At 50.3% G+C, this 22,346-nt stretch overlaps 1 protein-coding gene across 1 annotated transcript in view; it reads right to left on the bottom strand.

The window, feature by feature from the left end:
* The window catches only part of TCF7 (transcription factor 7), a 72,166-nt gene that overhangs the window by 12,554 nt on the left and 37,266 nt on the right, over nucleotides 1-22,346 (bottom strand). Inside the window, exons 4-6 of the mRNA XM_054389449.1 lie at nucleotides 7,474-7,606; nucleotides 4,064-4,154; nucleotides 110-196 (exon numbers count right to left, since the gene is read on the bottom strand). Coding sequence (XP_054245424.1) covers nucleotides 110-196; nucleotides 4,064-4,154; nucleotides 7,474-7,606 — 311 coding nt within the window. The remainder of the gene's footprint in view (nucleotides 1-109; nucleotides 197-4,063; nucleotides 4,155-7,473; nucleotides 7,607-22,346) is intronic.

The raw sequence follows: 22,346 nt of genomic DNA, 5'->3' as shown, positions 1-22,346 counted from the left end.
AAGGTGTGTGGCCATCCCTGGGTGGCTGTGGTCTGCTGCAAGCTCCTAGCACACAATGTGCAAGCTGCAAGAGCAGCTGAGCTGCTGGCCTATCTCAGCTGATACTCACCTGGAGAGGGAAGCCCCAGCAGCCAGCGCTGACGAGTACGGCTGCCTAAATCCACATGACGGGAGCGGATAGACAGACTGGCTCTGCCTGGGAGCGGGAAGAAAGAGGCTATAAAGCATCCACAGCTACGGGGGGGTCCTAAACATCCCCTTTGCTAAGGGGACACAGAACCAGCGCCCCAGGAACTCTGTGGGAGGGATGCTCAGGGGTGTTCCCTGGGCTCACAGGGCACTACAGGACTTTATTTGGCCTCCCTTCAAAGGCTGGATCCAACTCTGACCCCCACTTCATTCCCAGTGTCGAGGAACCTTGCTGCTTTTTCCTCTTACAATGCAAAAGGTGTGCTGAAAAATGAGGAGTTGCTACTGCACAGAAGTGGCCTATAGGAGCACAGTTTGACCAAAAGACCCTGAAATCCTGGCAGGAAATCTCTCTGTGTGGTACACCTGAGGCTGCACAGTCGCAGGCTGCACCAGGAGGATGCCCAAGCATGGGAAGCTCCCAAGGTCTGGTCAGAGAGCATCTGCTCTGTCCTTCTGCCTGCTTCAGAGATGCTCTGATTGCCCCAGCACATCCTTTTAAGGATGTCTGTCATTGTTCAACAAGTCAAAGCCTGGTCCTACCTTTCTTTGGAAGCTGTTTCACACCAGGGACTAGGTATGTACCAGACCTGGAGCTGGAAATTGGTTTTTGAGAGAGTAAAATAATGATGCAGAAAGTTCCTTGTCCCCAGCAAGGGAAACTCCCATTTTCATAGGAAGACTGTTCCAAAGCACCTTGGCTTGCTCTGCACACTCACCAAAAGATGCTTCCCACCTAAAATGTCTTGACACAGAGATGTGGTGCTGATGGACAGGGTTCAGCACCAGCCTTGGAAGAGTAAGGCTTTTTCAGCCAAAATGAATCTGTGATTGTAAAACCACTGGTGGAAAGCCAGCAATGCCTGAGGAGGACACAGCAGGATGCTTAACCCCATACTGCTGCTCACACTGCTCCAGCCAGGCTGCACAGAGCTGTGGCCAAGCCCAGCACCAGCTATTTGCACCCCTAATAAGCCAAAAAATGAGCCCATTATCAGTGAGTGCAAAGGACGAGGATCCGTCCTGGATGCCAGGGATTTTTCAGGGCTAAAGACAGTTTCTGCCTTAAAGAGGAACAACCAGTCAGGCCCTTGAGCTGTGCCAGGGGCAGAATCAGGCTTCTGTTGCTGCTGTGTCTTGGCTTAACGGAAATCTGCAGGATCTGCCAGGAGGAAAAGCTCTGTTTATACCCTGCCAGGTAGCAGCCCTCTCCCACCTCTCAGATGTTGGTGGATATAAACACACCAGCAAACAGCCAAGTGCTGCCACACACTGGGGAACCCAAACAGCCTTTGAAGCTATAAGAAGCTGCCCCAGGGCTGAGCAAACACTCAGAGCTAATCCAGGAGTGCCACCAATTACTGGGGATACTGGGAGAGAGAAAGAGCTGGGCACTCACAGCTCCCTCCAGGGAGATACTGGTGTGCAAATCAATGCAGCTGCACAATCACAGTAACTGCACAATCGATGCCTGATGCTGGGAACTGCAGTCCCTATCACCTGGTGATGGGAGGGTGGCTTGGCAAAAGAGGTGGATGGGCAGGCAGGGGCTGCTGTGGCACTGCCACTTCTCAGGTGAGGGGCCCAGATCACAGGCTGCCAGCTGCTGGCTGCTGCCAGACTCCCATGAGCAAAGCCCACTCAGCTGGACTCTTGCAGGCTTTCATCCAGCTATCATCCCAGCTAATTACAGAGGGTGACTGCAGCTCCTCCTCCCGAAATGCTCGGTGAGAACAAAGCCTCTTTCTGCCCAGCTCCTGGAGGCAAAGCTGCTTCCTGCACTGGCTGCCCTGGCATCTACACAAGCACATCCAGCACGACCACCCCCAGCACATGCCTGCTGTGCCCTGCACTGGGGTCAATGCTGCCATGAACCTGCTGGGTCTTGGTGCCTCTGCATCCACTTGCACTGATGTGCTGAGCCTTGGCTGAGGACTGAGCATTTTGGGAGTGGTTTTGGGGCTTTTTCCATACATTTTGGGCAGGATGAGCAAAGGATATGCTACAGACACGGGCACTTTGAGGTGCTCCTCTCTGCTGGCCCACGAGTTTGCTGCTCTCCTGTATCTGCTCTGTGAGTCACTAAGGAAGGTGTCTGATGAGGCTGCTTGAGGATGCCAAAGCTGCTAGATGCTGCAGCAGCTCTCAGGGCAAACTCCTTCTGACACCAACCACTGGCAAACTTTCTACACAAACTGGATTTCTTTCCCTCCACACATCCAGGGCTGTCCTTAACAGCATCCCACCCCAAAAAGGGGACCTTGCACTTGGCAAGCAGGCTCCTTTCTCACCCCCAGTGATGGCTTTTGTGTTACAGCACAGCCACCCCACTACTTGTTTTTCCTGAGGATGAATTGTATGAATGAGGAGTTAAATCATCACCCGAGAGTAGCAGATTTAGCACAGAGGGCAAAATGTAATCTCTTTGAAGGCAAACTGTGTAAAAGGCTTCAGCCTCTGTTTCCTGGTGGTTAAATATCATAAACACAACAAAAGGAAAAGTGTATCTTTTACTTTTAATATGCTTTGCCTCTCCTGTTTTGCAACACATTCTTGTACCTGGAGGTCTCCATTGGGCTTTGCTGGAGTTTGATCAGCTGGGACCACAGGGGACCTGGCTTCTTGCTTCCATGACTGCCCTCCCTGTTCTCTCCCCCAACCCCAGTCACCACAGTCTGCAGTCACTAGCCTCCCTGTGAGCCTCTGCAAGGTCCCTGCCTCACCAACCAGGATTAAAAATTAACCTAGGGAGTGACAATGCCCACAGGGCACTGCCTGCCAGACCTGCTCCCTCCCTGTGTCTAGTGGGAGCTGTCCCAGCCACAGCCAGGCTGCAGGTCCTGCGATCCTTCAGCAGGGCAGGTCTCTGCTATGATGGATTTTTGCCCTGCCTCAGACCCCAAGAAGCACCATGGCCACATAGATGGAACATGTCACTAGGTTATGCCATGGTAAATGTGTGCTAGGTGGCACACTCAGGGAAACCCCTGTGTGCTGAACACCTAGGTGAGGGCCATATGAAACTCTCCCTAGGTTTCCTAACCCACACAGGAAGCTGGATACAAGGCAGGAGATGGTTTTGAAGCAGGCAGGTTGTAACCCTGCTGCAGGGATGTCCAGCTGGGACAAAGCCTTCAGCCTCTCACAGAATCACAGAATGACAGTAGTTGGAAGGGACCTCTGCAGATCACCTGGTCCACCCCCACCCCCACCCCCGCTTTAGCAGGGTCATCCAGAGCAGGTTGCACAGGATGGTGTCCAGGTGCATTGTGAATGACTCCAGAGATGGAGACTCCACCACCTCTCTGGGCGGCCTGTTCCAGTGCTCCACCACCCTTGAATTACAGAAGTTTCTGCTCATGTTCAGATGGAACTTTTTGTGCTCAAGTTTGTGCTCATTAACTCTTGTTCTGTCACTGGGCACCACTGAATAAAGCCTGGCCCCATCCTTGAAGTATTTATAAGCATTGATGAGATCCCCGCTCAGTCTTCTCCAGTCATGAAAGCCCCAAGTCCCTCAGCCCTCCCTCATAAGACAGATGTTCCTGTGCCCTCATCATCTTCATAGCCCTTTGCTGTAACCTGCCAAGCAGTTCCCGGTCCTTCTGGAACTGGAGAGCCAGTTCAAGAAGGAGCAGGATCTCTCCTCAGATTTTCTCCCCATCTCTAGAGCAAAGCTAAATCCCCCTCCTCATGACACAGCAGCAGGAGGGATGAAGTCAGGATGAAAGCACCATGGGGATGAGGGAGGATGGCTGCAGGTAGTGAGGTCAGGGAAGCACCTTGCAGGGAGCACCAGGGGGACACCTGGTGCCCACGCCTCCACACTCACATCCCACCCCTCCACACTCACATCCCACCCCTCCACACTCACCATCCCATTGGTGGCGTGATTTGCCCGACTCCAGCCGGAGGCAGTGGGTAGAATCCTGGGATGTCTGAGGTCTGGGAAGGGCGCTGCACTCCTAGGAGGAGGGAGGAGATGTTAGACACAGCTTTGCACTCCTTGGCTGACCCAGCTCTCTCCTGACCCCCAGGGTGCTCTGTCTACAGGCACCTGTGGGCAGGAGGAAAGCCGTGAGCTGGCTGCTCCTGAGTGCAGGGTGTTGCTGTTGCCCCTTGTGTTGCTGTGGTTCACTGTGGGCATGGGGTGGGCTGTCCATGTTGCTGCAGAGCCACAGCCACCTGTGTAATGGGTGGGGAAGACAGCTCTCCTGCATGGTCATCATCCCTGTTCTGTGCCACACAGCAGCTTACTTCAGTAAGGATCTGATGGACTCTGGACATCCCTCTACCCTTCCCAGAGAGCCAGAGTTCAGATGCACAACTGATGGCCAAAACCATTCCTGCACCCCCTTTGCATCAACCGATCCTGGGACCCCCCAAGAGCAGCCAGTGGGGATGCTCCAGCAGGCATCACTTCCATCTTGATGTTAAACAACCCGAGCCCCTGCTCAAAGCAACTCTTTCAAGGGTTCTCTGGGTGCCAAGGAATGGTGGAGGTGGGTATGGTGCCAGCTGGGAATTCACCCTTTGCAGGGGAATCCCTGTGTGATCTTTAAAGAGGCTGGCATGGGCGGCATGGCCAGGGGAGACAGCCACAGCATCTGTCTCTTCCTATCTGGGCTTGGAAACAGCCTGTGGAGCCTGGAGCTGTGGGTGGGACTCAGACAGCCATGGTGTTGCTGGAAAAAGCAGCCTCCAGTTGACCCCAGGACTGGAAAATTGGAAAACTGGAGAGGAGCTGGGGCTGAGATCTGCTGCAGCATCATCTGATGTTGACTGCTGATGAGCCTCAGACAAAAACTGGTGTACAGAGGTTGTTCAGCAGCTGTTCTGGGCAATAAATACATTGAATAAATTGGTGATGCGTTGCAAGCAACCTCAGAAGTCTGAGTTATTCTCCCAGATGATAAATTATTAATTAGGAATAACACCAACAAATGCCAACCATCTTATTAAGAATTCCCTGAGCAAACAGAGAGCTGAACTGAAAAGAACAAATCACCTGCTGTGGGCTTCACCTGCAGCTGCACTCTAGCAGGGCACAGCAGCCCACTGCAGGCTGAGCAAACCCAGCATCTGTGCCAGGCAGCTGTGAGGATTTCTCAAGCTTTGGCCCTCCAACAAGTTGTGCAAGGCAGAGCACAAGTTACTCTGGCTGGTCCAGTGGCTGGGGCACCAGACATTGACTCAGAAGATCCTACTTGCACTTCCTTGTCTACATGTCCTTGGGCTGCTGTGAAATACTTTAAAGGGATGCTGTGAGAATGACCATGATGGTGACTCTCAAGATTGTAGAGAAACATTCAATCATTTCAGTTGGAGAAGACCTCTAAGATCATTGAGTCCAGTTGTCAACCTGACACCACTATGGCCATTAAACCATATCCTGAAAGGCCATGTCTACACATTTTTTTGAACCCCTCCAGGGATGGGGACTCCACCACCTCCCTGGGCAGCCTGTTCCAATGCCTGACCACTCTTGCAGCAAAGAAATTTTTCCTAAAATCCAAACTAAACCTCCCCTGGGGCAACTTGAGGCCATTTCCTCTCATTCTATCACTTGATAACAGGGAGAAGAGACCAACCTCTCAGGTAGCTGTAGACAGCTAAGGCAGTTGTGGAGAGCTCTCAGGAGGTGATAATGGAGATACTTCAGCGATGAAAGCAGAGATGGGACACATCCAGAAGGAATGGGAAGGAAACCCTCATCCCAGCAGTGTGAGGATGTGAGATGAACCATGGAAGCAGGTCCCAACCAAGGATGATGGTCTGACCCTCTCCATAAGTAGCAACTGGGGGGGCTCTGGGAAGGACAGACTCCCTGTGCCTCAGGCTAGAGAGATAAGGGACACTGGACAGTGCCTGCACTGATGGTGCAGGAGGGGATGCAGCCAGAGAACAGCTTCCCAGAACTACCCACCCAGGGCTGAGAAGAATGCTTGGGGACTACTCCAGTGCAACTGGAGCCTCCACAGAGGGATATAACCAGCTCATCCCCTGAGTGAGCTTCTCCTGTCTTGCTTAAGGCTTCCCAAGCTTTCTCAGGCTAATGGCAAGTCCCTGGAGGCAGCTCACAGCCAGGGGCTTTTGTGCTCTGCGAGGCCTCAGCAAAGGCAGTGTGGTGAAAGGTGCTGGGTCGTGTTCCTGGGAGACTGAGGAAGCTGCACGCTTCCTCTTGAGATTCCAAAATCTGCCATAGATGAGCTTTTAATAAGTTTTTTTTTGTTAACTCTTCCTGTTTTTCTGCTTAGTTTATTATGCTCTGGTGGCTGACGAGCAAAGTGCTGGCTGGAAGAAAACCAGGATGTGCCTGGGTGTCTCTTTACATTGGACCTAAATGCTTCACACCAGTGAACCTAAAGTCCCGAATGTGGTTCAGACCGGGGATAATTCAGCGTGGTCTCCAGCTAACAGCACCCTGGATACCACATCATTTCATCAGTGATGGTAACTTGGAGAAACCAATGTCTTTGGGACAGTTTGGATCACTCTTGGGTTTGCCTAAATCAGAACAGTTGGTTTTGTGCCTCGTATTTTTTTGCACTGATGGGCTCTGAATCTCTTCCTGAATGTCATTTGACACGAAAATTTGATTTTGTTTTGCTTTCACATGAAATCAATACCAAAACAAAGCCTAGGCGATCTGAACAGATGCTGGAAGACTCTGCTGCACTATGGTAGGGTTGAGAACACTTTGATCCTACACTCAGCTTGTCAGTAACCCATCAAGGATGATAGGCTGGGCTGAATTCCTGTGCACCTACCTGTATTTGACAGCTGAGGGTTTAACCTCTACCTACTGCACCTTCCTCAGCAGCTCATGGACGTGTGCTGGGCTCAGCTGGGACCCCTAGGAGCCAAAGCGTGTGCCAAGCACACAGCCTATGGCTGCGGGCACCAGCAGGCAGCAGTTCTGCCAGCTCTCAGACACCACTCCTGCTCAGTCAAAATATTTCCTGTTTCAAGCATTTATTTTCTCAAAATGACAACCTTACAACAGTCTGGGTATGAGTCAAAGGAAAGGTTACTTTCCATTTTCTGGCTGACATTACCTTGCGGGCTCTGGTCTGGTCCTGAGCTAGAGGCCACCTGGTACAGAGCTGAGCATGCTCCACCAGCAGGGCTGGCACTCTGGATACCAAGCTCCTCCTGGCCAGGAGTACAAGCATTTCTCTTCACTTTTCAAGTTGATCTGGCACCAGGGAGGTGCCAGCCTTGATCTTGGTGGCCTCCAGCCCTGTGCCCCTCCCGGTAGGCAGGTCCCAGCAGTGCCATTACCTTGTTTCTGGCTGATGTCAGCGGGCAGGTGGGGCGAGTGGGAGCCGTGGCTGAAATGGTCATTGCTGTAAGGGATGAGGGGGGTGAGCGGGTGGACTCCATGGGATGGCTGCACCACAGGAACTTTGTTGGACTGCAAGACACAAGGAGGGAGAGGGCTCAGAAGTCAGTGAGCTCCGTAAGCAAGGAGACTTGGTACCCTTTGCAGCCCTGTCACTGCAAGCAAGGCTGGGAATTACTAAAAGTCCCCAGTGACTCTCAAGGCCAAGCAGAAAATGTTCTTGGCTACTTAAATAAACACTACAGCATCCTGCAAGGAAAGTCATAAAGCCAGAGAATGGTTTGTGTTGGAAGGGACCTTGAAGATCGTGTAGTTCCAACCCTTCAGCCATGGGGCAGCTACTAGACCAGGTTGCTCAGGCTTGTGTCTAACATGACTTTGAACCATAACCCATAATCCATAATCCATAAACCAAGCAGTGAGACCAGCTGATGGCACAGGCAGGTGGAAACCAGCGCAAATCAACATGAAGCTTTCAAAATTCAGAACTTATTTATTCCAGGATGGATGCTACAAGCATGTGACCCAATGTATTGCTTTTGTTTTCTGCCTTGTGCTACCACAGGGTCTAAATCTGGACTTTCACATCCTGCAATTTCCTAAGTGGAGCTCTCAAGCAGGGACAGCCATGGAACAGCTTTAGGACAATGCCTTTCCAACTGTGACATGGTCACCAGCAAGCTCTGAGGCTGAAATCCACCTTGGTCCCAGCTCCAGTGCTGGGAGAAGGACCAGAGAGAGCTCAAGCAGTGCTGGGGATGCAGCAACCCCGAATTTGGCAAAGAAAAATCCTCTCCTCTTGCAGCTACTCCTGGTTCCACATGTCGAGACCACCAGAGCCCAACATCTTTGTGGAAGGTGCTTTTCTGTGAAGCCTTCTGCGTGTTGGAGCAGGGCGAAGGGAGCCTGCTGAAAAGAGCCTAAGGACAACAGGCACAGGCTGCCGTCTGCAGCCAGCCTCCTGCTGCCAGCCACAGCCTGCTCCATACATGCCTGGTTTCGCCCATGGCTGCCCTTAAACCCAACATGACTTTGCCTTGGTGGTGGAATGCTAGGATTTGTCCCAGATAAATCCAGGAAGAGAAACAGGACTGAGGGCACTCCAAAATGGGGAGAAAATGAGAAAAGACCAGGTAAGACAGATCTCCAGGGGCTAGAAGCTGGGCACTGGTACCCAAGCCTCCTCTGTTCTACCAGGATTTCTGCAGATGATTTGCTGCCTGACTTTGGGCAAGTCATGTGCAGTCTCTGGGCTTGAATCACTGGTACCTTCCACTGTGGGACTGATGTTGCTCAGGCAGAGTACACAACACTGGTTTTGGTGGTGGTGGCATAGTCAGAGCTGATGGCTCTGGAGGACCTATCCTGGAGCTCTCCCTGCTGCTCCGAGCTGCCAGCACAGCAGCCCAAAAGCCCTGGGCAAGTCCTGTGTCTTGCATCCCTGCTCCAAAGGAGGAAACCCATGGAGTGGAAAACAGACCAATGGAGATGCTGCTTTGCATGTGTCTTTCCCACTAAGGTTCACTCCTGCAAATAAAACCCAGGAGCCATGCAGGTTCACAGAATCAACCAGGGTGGAAGAGACCTCCAAGACAATTTGCTTCTCAGAATGAAGGGATTCCCTAATTCCTGATGCTTGCCAAATGTAGAGGTACTGTGCACAGCAGGAAACTGTGAATGTAACCCTTCCGCCCAGCACACACTGGCACGGCACAGGCAGCAGGCTCAGGGACTGTGTGGTGCTGGGCTGGCTCCTGCTCAGTTAAACACGCATGGAGCTCTGAGCTTTTGCTATCCTTGCCCATGAAATGACATATCCCCATCAGCCTGGGCCATGCTGGACCTCATGACAGCCCCCAGGCAAGGGGAGGCTGGAAGCATCCTGAGGAGTGCAGAGCCCTGGTGTGGGAGGGATCACCTCACTTTCAGACAGTCCAATGTCAGTGGCCATCAGGACAGGTTGGTCATCTCACTTTCAAACTGTCCTATGTTGGTGGCCCTGAAGAGAGTGACAAGAAAAGGCCAGTGCCAGCTTGGTGGTGGCCAGTCTGGGGAGAGGGGCCTGCTCAAGGGACCATGGTTGCACCAGGTTGGTGGCTGTCACCAAAGCCCTGTGCAAGCCACTCTGTCATGTGTCCAGCTGCTGGGAGGAGCCCCCCGGCTGGTCCTGACGCAGAGCTGGAAGATGAATGGGTTGAGCTCCGAAAACATTTCCAAGCTCCTCTGCCCTGCTTGGGTGCCTCCAGGATGAAAGCCCAAGGTGCAGCACATGTTGTGCAGGGCTGCAGTCTGACCCCAAGCTGCCCCAAATGTGTTTGCTTTGACATCACTTCTCAGAGAGGGCAAGATGAGTTGACACACCAGCCATGAAAAACAAAACCTACGAAGTTTTGATGTTGCTGCTTTGGTGAGGAATCAATTCCTTTCCACTGCAGAATTAGTCATCATGCCATGGAGAGAAAAGTCTGAGGTCAGGCCGCTGTGAGCATGCCCTACTGCTGGGGAAGGTGGCCATAAAGGGATGAATGTGCGTTTTGCTCTTTACCCAATAATCATCCTAATTAGCAGATTATTAGGGACAAATTGTTAGGGGCATACACAGAATCATAGACTAGAATCATAAAGTTTGGAAAAGCCCTCTAAGATCATCAAGTCCAACTATCAACCCAACACCACCATGCCCACTGACCCATGATCTGAACAAGTGTCATGTCCACATGGTTTTTGAACCCCTCCAGGGATGGTGACTCTACCACCTCCCTGGGCAGCCTGTGCCAGTGCCTGTCCACTCTTTCAGGAAGGACATTTTTCCTAATATCCAATCTGTCTGCTCCTGGGAGAGCTTGAGGGCAATGCTGTCACTTGGGGTGCTCTGAGACCTGAAGCCCATGACTCAAACACAGCTCTAAGTTCATATAGATCTCCCATCTCAGAGCCCCAGGCTGTATCAGCAGACACCTTCACTCCTCTTTTCCCAACGGTGTTGCACCAGGAGCTGCTGTGACAAAAGATCGCCCCGATAGCTGCTGCAGACCACTTTGGGTGCTGCCTGCAGGTGCTGGGGACAAAGCTCTCAGCAGCAGCGACTCATTTCTCATCTCCAGACACTTGTTTCTCTTTTCTCACTTTTGCTGCAGTCACAGCACCCCAGCCTGCTGCCACAGCACAAAGGAAGCAGGGAAAGTTAAAGCCACCCACGCTCAGGCTGCCCTCACCCAGTCATGCACCCCTCCAGCAAAGCCAGATTTTAGCAGCAGCAGCAGCAGCATCTCCCTGGTTCAAGGCTGAGTCACCCAGTGTGGCTGTAGCATGGAGAGATGGGGTTGGCCTTTACCCTCAGCAAAACCAAGAGTTCCTTCAGGCACCAGGAGACCACATCTCCCATGACCACAAGAGCCCTGCTGCTCTGTGTACCCCATCTGACCCAGAACTGCTTATGAGCAGCAGTCAAACCAAGGGGAGATAATGATACGCAGATACTAATTCTTGTGCTAATTCTGCATGGGCAATGCAGCAAGGAGCTGATGGGGTTAGGCTGCACATAGCTCATACAGGCAAATATTGCCCTTGCTCAAGTTTTCATCCATTGTCCTTGCTCAGGTTTTTATCCAATATTGCCCTTGCTCAGGATTTTCATAGAATCACAGAATTGCTTTGGCTGGAAAAGCTCTCTAAGATCATCCAGTCCAGCTTTTGTCCTAACACCACCATAGCCATCAAACCATGTCTCCAGGTGCCATGGCCACACTTTTCCTGAACACCTCCAGGGATGGGGACTCCACCAGCTCCCTGGGCAGCCTGTGCCAATCCCTGACCACCTTTTCAGTTTCTTTTTTCCTAATATCCAACCTAAACCTCCCCTGGTACAACCTGAGGCATTTCCTCTCGTTCTGTCACCTGGTACTAGAGAGAAGAGATTGACCCCAACCTGCCTCCAATCTCCTTTCAGGAAGCTGTAGAGAGTGAGAGTCCAGACCAGGTCCCTCAGATGCTCCTCCCCAGCCCTGTTCTCAACACCCTTCCCCAGCTTTGTTGCCCTTCTCTGGACATGCTCCAGCCCCTCAGTGTTTCTTGTAGCGAGGGGCCCAAAACTGAACTCAGGACTCAAGGTGTGGCCTCACCAGTGCCTGGTACAGAGGGACGATCACTTCCCAACTCCTGCTCTACACATCATTGGTGATCCAAGCCAGGATGCTGGTGGCCTTCTTGGCCACCTGGGGACACAACTGCCTCATGTTCAGCTGCTGTCATCCAACATCCCCAGGTCCTTGTCTGCTGGGCAATTCTCCAGTGTCTCTCCCCCAGGCCTGGAGCCTATTTATTCAACACATCCATCCATTTTTCCACATTGGAGTTTTGCCTTAGTGACAAAACTCAGCTCCCAGGATGCTGACTGTCCCCTGTGACTCTGAGGTGTGTCACAGCACCGAGCATCACTTGGGTACCAGGGGACAAGCTCCCTGGCATTTAACACCTGCTGTGCCCCAGCAGTCAGAGGTCACCTTTTTCCAGACATGATGGGGCCAAACACAGGGAACGAACTTCAAAACCTTTCAAAAGTTCTCTGTGACTTTCTGTGCTGCTGCTAGTTTCTGTTTATAAGCAGTGATGGTTATTGTTGTGAAGTTAACCCTCTGCAGGGGAAAGAGCTGAGCTTTTCATCATTTACGGGCACAGGAAGAGCTGTTTCACTTCACAAGTATTTATCTGCTAAGAGAAAGATGTAGGTGGTTCTTCATGAAGACAAAAAAAAAAAAAAAGAAAAAGACAAGGAAAACCTAAGCTCCAACATCCCTCCAGAGGCTGCTTTCTTATGGGGACAGGAGGCAGCTACACCCCATATCAGATAGGTGAAAGCCCCTGAAAAATGAACTTCTGGCATCATTGCACTCATCTTTACAGTGACATTCAGCAGAAGAGCCATCTCACTCCAGAAGCCTTCTCAACCGTGCAGGAAGCTCTCTGGCTCACCTGGCTTGGGAAATGCTGCTGCTGTGATGCTAAACAGAGCTTTGTGTGAAAGAGTGGTCAGGGATTGGCACAGGCTGTCCAGAGAGGTGGTGGAGTCCCCATCCCTGGAGGTGTTCCAGAAACCTGTGGCCATGGCAGTTGGGGACATGGTTTAGTGGCCATGGTGGTCTTAGACTGATGGTTGGACTTGATGATCTTAGAGGCCTTTTCCAGCCAAAACAATTCTATGGTTCTGTGGTGCTGCATCTGCTCAGGAAGGGACAAAAACATCCTCTAGTCCCAATGTGCTGGCTGCCACAAAGGGCAACGCTGACATTTGGCTTCATGGAAACCAGTGCTTGGGTGACATAACCCAGGGGCTGCACCACACCACCAACTCCCAGATGTCTGCTCCCCAACAGTGAGGCAACATAATACTGCAGCTGCATCACCACCAGCACCCACCTATGTCCCCTCTTCTACAACATTTGGTTATTGACTCTCCTGCCTTCTGGGCAATGGAGAAAAACCCCACCCTATCTCTGTCCCCTGGGTGGTTCTGTGACATTGAATCAGAAGCTGCAAGGCCTGCAGTTCTTGGTAACTCTTGAGGCTTCAAGTGAGGAGGCACCTCCTTGATTCATGGAGGCTGATAGTATCTGACCTCCTTTATTTCACCACTTCTCAGAGACCAGCAGTTGGTCAGATAACCAGAATTAATCAGGGAAACATCCAAGAGGGGAAGGGAGGAAAACAAAACTAGAAGTGTGCCACAGAAGCAAGGCTCACCCTTTGGCAAGGCTCCAAAGAGAGCAGACATGACCCTCGTGGACAGCCCTTGACCAGCCAGACCTTAAGGTGCAAGTCTTGGTGAAAGAGGGTTTGCACTGTGAGAGCCACATCCCAGTCTCACACACCAGCAGCTCAGGGGCTTTGCACTAGTTTTGCAAAAACATTTGTAACCCCCAGCCATAGCTGGGCCCTGGATCTGACCGGAGGTGGCTCTGGTGCTGGGCTGTCACAGACCCTGAGATTTCTGGGTGCAGCAGCCCAGCACCAACCCTGCAGGTGTCAGTGCTGCCCAGTTTTCTGGAGGCAGATGTTGGCTTCCGCATCCCCCAGGCATCAGGAGATGGCTCTGGCAGCTCAGCTGGGTTTTTTTCTTCTATTTAAAACAAAACAAAACAAAGCAAAACCAGCCCAGGCACCTGAAAGGGCACAGGGGACTTCATAATAACACCAGAAATTTCTGCTGTGATTTAAGGCATTTCGATTCTCCATCAGAGGGGGTGACACCCACCCCTTCATGCTGCAGCAGTGCCAAGAGGCATGGCCACCAGGGGTGACACCATGCTGGTGTCACCATGCCACCCAGACAGATCTGCCACAGGAATTTTGTCCCTATCTCTAGGCTTGGGATGGGACAGATGCTGGTCCCCTGGCAGGCACTGCACTCATTTTATTTTATTTTATTTTATTTTATTTTATTTTATTTTATTTTATTTTATTTTATTTTATTTTATTTTATATTTTATTTTATTTCTTATATTTTATTCCATTTTATTCTATTTTTTATTTTGATATTTTATTTATTTTTACCTATCTTATCCTACCCTGTCCTGTTCTGTCCTGTCCTGCCCTGGCCTAGGCTGCCCAGGGCAGTGGTGGAGTCTCCATCCCTGGAGGGCTTAAAAGCTATGTATGATGTGGTGCTGAAGGACATGGATTAGTGGTGACCTGGCAGTGCTGGGTTAATGGTTGGACCTGATGGTCTTAACGTTCTCTTCTAATCAAAACAATTAACAGTTGGCCTTGATGATCTTTAAGGTCCTTTTCAGCCAAAATGATTCTATGACTCTATTCTATTTCTCTTCAACCTGTCAGCCTCAGGGGAGATCTCACCATGCAAGAACATCACTGAAAAGAAGACAACAAATCAAAAGTGTCTCACCCCATCTGAAAGACTTAGTGACTGTGCTGTGAAGAGTAATAATTAATAATAATAATGATACTGCTGTTCAGAGAGAGCTTCCTCCTATGACGTGTGACCACCGAGGCCGTGTACAAGCACAGCATCAGGTGACACCAAGAGAAGATCTTTAGCATGTTGGAGGTGGCCATGCCCAAGCACATGGCACTAGCACTTAAGAGGTAAGAGGATACAGCCAGGGATGGTAACTGGTAGCAGTTATCTCTGTTCTTGGGCATGCATGTCCCTGCTTGGGTGGAACACTTTGCTATTGACACAGATGGCAAGAGCATTTCCACCATGGATGGCAATGAATGCATGAACTGTGGCTGCTCCCAGTCTCCAGGGGTCTCTCCCAGATCTTTGCACTGCATTGCTGCTGGGACAGCACAGGGAGGGACAGCTGTGGCTTGGAATGTCACTCTCACTCTAACATTCATTTTTCCAACCAGCTGTGAAGCCCAAGGTGCAACGGCCGTGGTGAGGGACCTCTCTCCCCACTGTGAGCCCCCAAACCCATTGAAGACCCTTGGACAGCACTGGGGAGAGCTCCCCTGTGCCCAGCCTGGAGCTGCCCCTGCCTTATCCTAATCTGTACTCACACTCATTTCCCAGTTCCCCTGCTAAACATCTCCCTGGAGGACACGGGGAGAGGATAATCCCCCCCAGAGCCGGGGGCTGCTGCATTGGCCCCCTGCAGCTGTAAGGATATAGCAGATTTCCTTCTTGCTCACTTTCAAGGGTGACATGTTTACAAAGAATGCTACAGCCACTAATCCCGGATGATACCCTGTGTCTGCCTGGGAGAAATCCTAATGTTCCTGATAGGAAGAATTAGTTCCTTTAATGCTTAATACCCTTCACTCCGCTTCCCCCCCAAAAGCAAGCAAATGTTATTGTGCAGAGAGGAATAAACATTTTAATTAAAAGGTGGAATTTATCTCCCCTCTGGAGCTGAAGGGGCCCCCAATGAGCTGCCAAGCCCTGCTTTCCCCTCTGGATCTCGCTCCGATCTCTTCATGCAATGGCTGCATTAAAACCTGGCCTTGCTGGATTTGCATATCATTAGAGAGCAAGGAAAATTAATAGGGAATTGAATGGTTTTCTCATCTCTGCCCATCTGATGGTTGTTCCCAGATTAAAAAAAGTCAATTTTGTTTAGTGGCTGTAAAAATGCATTAAATATTATTTAAACTTTTTGGTTGTTTCTTATTGCTGGGAGGGAGGGAAGCAAACTAAAGAACATGTATGGTAATGAACACCTCCTATCATGGGAAGCAAATACCATTGTAATTAGGATTAGAAAGGAATCCCAATTAATCTTGTCCTGCCACTTGACTTCTAGAAGTTCCTTAAATGTTACCTCCAATGAGATGCAGAACCAGGAGCAGTTTAAAGGCTCCCCAAATAATCCCTGCAGACAGAGGTGAGCAGCTGCTGTGGCCATTGGTGGCATGGGGTGAAGGGTCCTTGAGCCTTCTGCATGAGATTTAGAACTGAGTGGTCTGATCCCACCATGTGAGATGGATTCAGACTGCAGGAGCAAGTGGCAGCTTTGTTGCCTGAATATCCTAATTCCCCACTATGAACTACAGCATCTCTGTGAGGAGCAAAGGCTGAGAGCCCTGGAGCTGTTGAGCCTGGAGAAGAGCAGCCCCAGAGGGGATCTGATCAACACTGAGCAAGAGCTAAAGGACCTGCGGGGGGCAAGAGGATGGGGCCAGACTCTGCTCAGTGGTGCCCAATGACAGCACAAAGGGTGATAGACACAAACTGGAATCCAGGAGGTTCCATCTGAACTCAGGGAAAAGCTTCTTTGGTGTGAATGTGCTGAGCCCTGGAGCAGGCTGCCCAGAGAGGTTGTGGAGTCTCCTCTGCAGAGAATCCAAATCCCCCTGGCCACTGTTATCCTGGGCAAGCTGCCATGGGTGCCCTGCTTTAGCAGGGAGTTGGACTGGAGATACCCAGAGGTCCCTTCCAACCCCCATTGTGCTGGGATTCTGTAATGAATTGGGAGAGATGGGATGTCAAGTACCACAGCAATCCCTGGCTCCATACAGCCAGCTTTTCAGATCCTCTACCCTGTTTTTATTTGGGCTCATTTGCAGAATGAGATTCAAGGTAAGGGATGGGAATAAAGGAGGAAACTCCAGCCCTGTGCCATCCCCACCCCATGCCTCGATTTCATCTCCTCTGCACTCGCAATGCTGAAGATTACCTACCCTGCTGGTATTAAGTCATGCATATTTTAACCTGGCTCTTGTCATGTGTCATCAAATCCTGTTTTTCAGGCATTGAGATTCATAGATTTAATTGCATAAGATTTTACTACAGGAGTGGATGGTCATGAGATTATTTTCATCTCTGGGTCTCGGTATGGAAAGCAGCTTCTAGAGAGCTGGTTCCACAGTTCAGCCCCCGGCTGAAGGGCTCAGTTTCTAGATACAACTAAACACGGTGCAAGGAGGTGTCACAACTGGGTCTAGTGGTGAAACGCAGCAATCTTTATGCTTTATGCTAAGGAATAAGTAATAAATAAATCCTGCTACAGCTAGGCTGGCTTCTCAGCTGGAGTGCCAGTAAGTTTTTGGCTGCAGCTTTATGAGAGTGACTGAAGAACAGCTTGGGAACAGCACGGTCAGTACAGATGTGAAGCATTCTCCCTTCCGGAGCAGAGACTGCACTGCGCCTGGGCTTGGGTTTCATTTTAACCTAGACTGATGAAAAGTTCACAAGGCAGGACTGATCAAAGGCTTCAGGTCAAAAAAAATGAGAAACTTGCAATTTGATATGGTTTGGATGAGAACAATAATTGATGAAACTTTGCTCTTTCCACTTGGTTTTGCTTTGACTTTGGGGTTCCTGTGAATACAAAAAGCAACGGGAGCAAACTTGGAAGGACAAAAATCTTACCACAGTTTTAGTGATCCTAGTTCTTACTTTGGGAGCTCTCCACCTGCTCCAGGACCATGTGGGATCAGGAATTTATTACTATGGCAATTACCATCAAAAAATAACGTATTTATATTTATTTTGGACAGAAAATCCAAGACATGGAAACCACAACTTTTCACAGGGTGCATCTTCATCATAGTTTTGCTGGGAGAAGTCCAGGTCCAAGACAGAGTTTTGAGACACCTCCTGGTTGATGCACTTGGCTTCCTGGGAGGCAGCAGACAAACACAAGCCATGCCCATCCCAAACCTGCCTTTTTATTTTCATGCCCTGATCAAACTGCATTGCAATTTCTACTGGACCATGTTTGCTTTATGTGAACCACGCTGGCCAGCCATGAAGAGGGTCCCAGGGGCCCGACCTTGACTGGGGAGGGCAGCCCAAGCATGGTGGCTGGAGGCACATGTCTGTTCCCCCCACCACAAATTTGAGATACCAAGATTTCATGCAGACAGTGAGGAGCAAAAATGCTAACATCCCAGCTCTTCTGGCTGAGGACAGACTCGTGTTCCAAAACAGCTCGCCCTGCCCCTCGGTCAGCCACCACACAGCACTCCATGGAAAAGGTTCTCCAGCAATGCCAAACAAAGCAGCTCTGAGCAAACTCAAGGGGGTGTGTGCATCTGGTCCCATGCCAGGCAGGGATCAGGGCTGCTGACCTGCAAGCAGACAGCTGTGTCCCAGCACACTCCAGTACCACACTGGTGCAAAGCTCTCTGCAGGATCTGCCTGGACTTGCCTGCACTGTGAGACCCCAGTGACGACATTACGCAGGATGGTGGTGCCACCAGAGGTGTCCTCAAGGGCTGGTGACTGTTTTCCTTTAGGCTGTTTTGGGGAAATTTGGTGAGAAGTGGAGGGTGGTTGCTGAGCTCCCTACAGGGTTACCTCAGGACAATGTGGGGGGCTCCAATTCTCTTTGACATGAGAAAAAAAAATTGGAGTTTCTGTGGGGACATTTGCTGAACTTGCTGGTTTGAGTCCTGTTCTGAGTCTACTGTTGCCATGGAGTACAAACTGATTCACCCCAGCAGCATTTTCACCCACTTAGATGGAAAAGGAGTTGGAGAAGGAAGGACAGATGATCATCCAGGGTACCGGCAATTTATCAAGCTTCTGGCAGAGGTTCTCTTTCCCTAACCAGACAATTAACTAACCTAACCCACACCAAGGGAGCAGCTATTTCACTGTAGGTCATTTTAGAGCACAGATTACTATATTTTTTTAACTTCCTTGCAGGGCCCTCTGATCTGCTACAAAAAATGGCAGCTCCATTTGCTGAGTGATGAAACTGAGGTTACACAGAACATCAATTAAAGCAAAAAAAAATCCATCTACATGCACACAACCTCCACATGCCTGCAGTGCAGTTTTTCAGTCTAGGTATTACTTAGGGCCTGAGCTGGAAGTCCACATGTCCCACATTTGCTTTCTGAAAAGCTGGGAATGAAAACCTTTCTTGCTATCGGGACAATGATTCAGAGGCAAAAAAAATTAAAAAATCCTTGTTTCAGGACATTATGGTCAAATCCTCTGCAGGAATTTATTTTTTAAAGTAAAAGTACTCATCATAACCAGTGGATTGTACACTGGCTGAAAAAAAATCCAATTAAACCACTATTTTCAGTGGGGTAGGATTTACATTTTTCCCTACTGCAAAAGGTAAAACCCATACAGATTATAAAGGATTACGCTTTTTTTACACCACTCTTGGTTTTAACTGAGGTGCTACACAGAGAAAGCAATTTCTTCTTAAAAAAAATCTTTTATAACTAACTAACTAACTAACTAACTAACTAACTAACTAACTAAATTTATATTTTTTTTCCCTGGCTCTCTCCTCCATTTCAGAACAGATTTCTGGGGCTTTCTGAAGGAATCAATCCCCAAATGCAACCAAGACACAATCGATGGGATTTAGAAGAAAATGTACCTCAGAACAGGTGAGTGCCTAAGTCGCTAGTCGAGTGTCTGGAGCAGAACAAGCTACCTGTGAGCTCAGGTCATAGAATCACACACCCATTCTGGTTGGAAGAGACCTCTAAGATCATCCAGTCCAACCCTTAACCCAGCACTGGCCACTAACCCATGGCCCTCAGCACCACATCTCCAGGGCTTAGAAACCCCTCCAGGGATGGGGACTCCACCACTGCCCCGGGCAGCCTGGGCCAGGCCTGGACAGCCCTTTTGGGGAAGAAATTGTTCCTCGTGTCCAAACTAAACCTCCTCTGGCACAACCTGAGGCCATTTCCTCTTGTCCTATCACTTGTTCCCTGGGAGAAGAGACCAACCCCCACCTGGCAACAGCCTCCTCTTAGCAAGCTGTAGAGAGTGAGCCTCCTTGTCTCCCTCAACCCCAGCTCCCTCAGCTGCTCCTCACCACACTTGTGCTCTAGACCCATCACCAGCTTTGTTGCCTTTCCCTGGACACGCTCCTGCACTTGCATTTCCTGCACTGGCCCATGCGAGGACATGTCACACTGCACCTCCAAACAGCTTTATCAGAAGTGTACAACTTTGATGTATAGGGCAGAAAACAAGATTCCATCCACGCTCTCAGGGAGTGTTTTCTCACTGCTATGTCTCACCTAAGGCAGGGACAGCTGATTCTGCAACACCATGCATGGAAGAAAATCACTCTTAAACCACAGGAAATTTTAGCCTGTTGAGGTCTGCACTGTTTCAGCACCTCTGCTTCAACTCGAACCTACTCATTTCAGAACCCTACTTCACTTCCCAGCCACGCTGCCTGCGCCGGCCCTGAAGCTGCAACCTTCCTGCAACCTTCTTGGCTCTGCATCCAGAGCAGAACCACTTGATCCCAGTTCCCAGCTGCTGGGTCTTGGAGGATCTGTGTGCTGAGCAGAGACCACAGCACTCCATCACAAGAAGGACAGGGAGGTGATTCAAGACACCCAGTACGGCTTTAACAGGGGCAACTCCTGCCTGACCAGCCTTGTGGCTTTCTAGGTCAGTAGAAAAGGGATGACCTCTGGATGTGATCTATCTGGGCTTCTGCAAGGCCTCTGACACAGTCTCCACAATATCCTGCTGGCCAAGTTGGAGAGATGTGGATTTGCTGGGTGGACTGTTCAGCAGATAAGGAATTGGCTGGTCACATCCAGAGGGTGGTGCTCAATGGTTTGAAGTCCAGATGGAGAGTGACAGTGGTGTCCCTCAGGGGTCCCTACTGGGACCTGTGCTGTTTAATATTTTTACCAATGATACAGAGAGCAGGATCAAGGCACTATCAGCAAGTGCAGATGGTGCCAAGCTGTGTGGTGCTGTTGATGTGCCCGAGGGACAGGATGGCATCCAGAGGGACCTGGACAAGCTGGAGAGCTAGCCCAGGTGATCCTCACGAAGTTCAACAACACGTACAGGGTCCTGAACCCGGGCCAGAACAATCCTCACTATCAATACAGCCTGAGGGAGGAGGTGATAGAAAGCAGCCCTGAGGAAAAGGACTTGGGAGTGCTGGTGGATGGGAATCTGGACAGGAGCAGAGAGTGTGAGCTTGCAGTACAGAAGGGCAATGACAGCCTGGGCTGCATCAAAAGGAGTGGCCAGAGATGGAGAGAGGGGATCCTGCCCCTCTGCTCTGCTCTGGGGAGACCTCACCTGGAGCAATGTGTACCGGTCTGGAGCCCTCACTATAAGGAGGACATGGAGGTGATGGACAGGGTCCAGAGGAGGGGTTGGAGCACCTCTGCTATGAGAACAGGCTGAGGGAGATGGGGGTATTCGGCCTGGAGAAGAGAAGGCTCTGGGGAGACCTAATAGCAGCCTGCCAGTACCTGAAGGGGCTACAAGAAGGCTGCAGAGAGACTGTTCCTAAAGGCCTGCAGGGACAGAACCAGAGGCAATGGCTTCAAACTAGAGCAGAGCAGATTGAGATTAGATGTGAGGAACAGGTTCTTTACTATGAGGGTGGTGAAACAGTGGAACAGGTTGCCCATGGAGGTGGTTGAGGCCCTGTGATGGTTTAAAACTGTCTTTTTAATTTTTCTTCTCAAAGCTCAAGCAGAGAAAGCAAAAGAATGTAAATAAGTCACTATTGGGTGTAAGAAAGCAAAATAATGATTATTCTAAACACTTCCATTGGAGAGATAGAAATGTTTAAGAACCACTACTCAAAACAAAGTTGGGGCAGTCTGAGTCTGACTTGGCTTGCTTTCTGGGCTGTCTGGCTGCTGCTGCTTCTTTTCTGGCTGAAGATAACACACTGACCTTGACAAGCTAAGTCTAACAGCCTCTCTGCTTTTAACTCTCTGCCTTCTGCCAAGAGAGTCTGGGGGGAGTCCTTCTGGTTGCGGGGGAGGCCCCTTGGGGAATAGGCCCCTTGGGGGAAGCAAAGGGAGCTTGGTTGTCCTTTTTCTGTCGATTGTACATATTTGTAAATGTTGTGAATAGTGTATATTTGTACACATTCATAGATTGTAGATTTGCTTGTACATACAGCTTTCATTTGCTTCCAGAGTGAGCCAGCCTGGTTATTGTCGGTGTGGGGGAATTTCAGCTCTCATGCTGTACAGGCCCCATGCCTGGAGAGATTTGAGGTGAGGCTGGACAGGGCTCTGGGCAACCTGATCTAGTTGAGGATGTCCCTGCTGACTGCAGAGGGGTTGGACTGGATGACCTTTGGAGGTCCTTTCCAACCCACACCATTTTATAATTCTATGACTGACTATGATTCTCTGATTCTATCTCTGGTGCTCGGGGCTCTTGCAGGAGCCTCACCACTCGCCTAGAGCCCGCCACAAGACAAACACTTGTTTGTCGTGTTATGAGGAGCTGGTGGCACAGCCCATAAAGTGCTGCCTTTAGCTGATCTCACTTATCTTTGACCCATCTGCCTCAGTGTGTCTGCTTCGTGTTCATACTGGGCTGTGCTCAGACCAGGAATTGCACTTCTTCACCCAACTGTGGCTTCTCAGG

The sequence above is a fragment of the Indicator indicator genome, chromosome 18 (genome assembly GCF_027791375.1).
Source record: "Indicator indicator isolate 239-I01 chromosome 18, UM_Iind_1.1, whole genome shotgun sequence".
NCBI classification, from domain to species: domain Eukaryota; kingdom Metazoa; phylum Chordata; class Aves; order Piciformes; family Indicatoridae; genus Indicator; species Indicator indicator.
The sequence above is the reverse complement of the archived record's forward strand: the minus strand, read 5'-3'. Positions and strand labels throughout refer to the sequence as shown.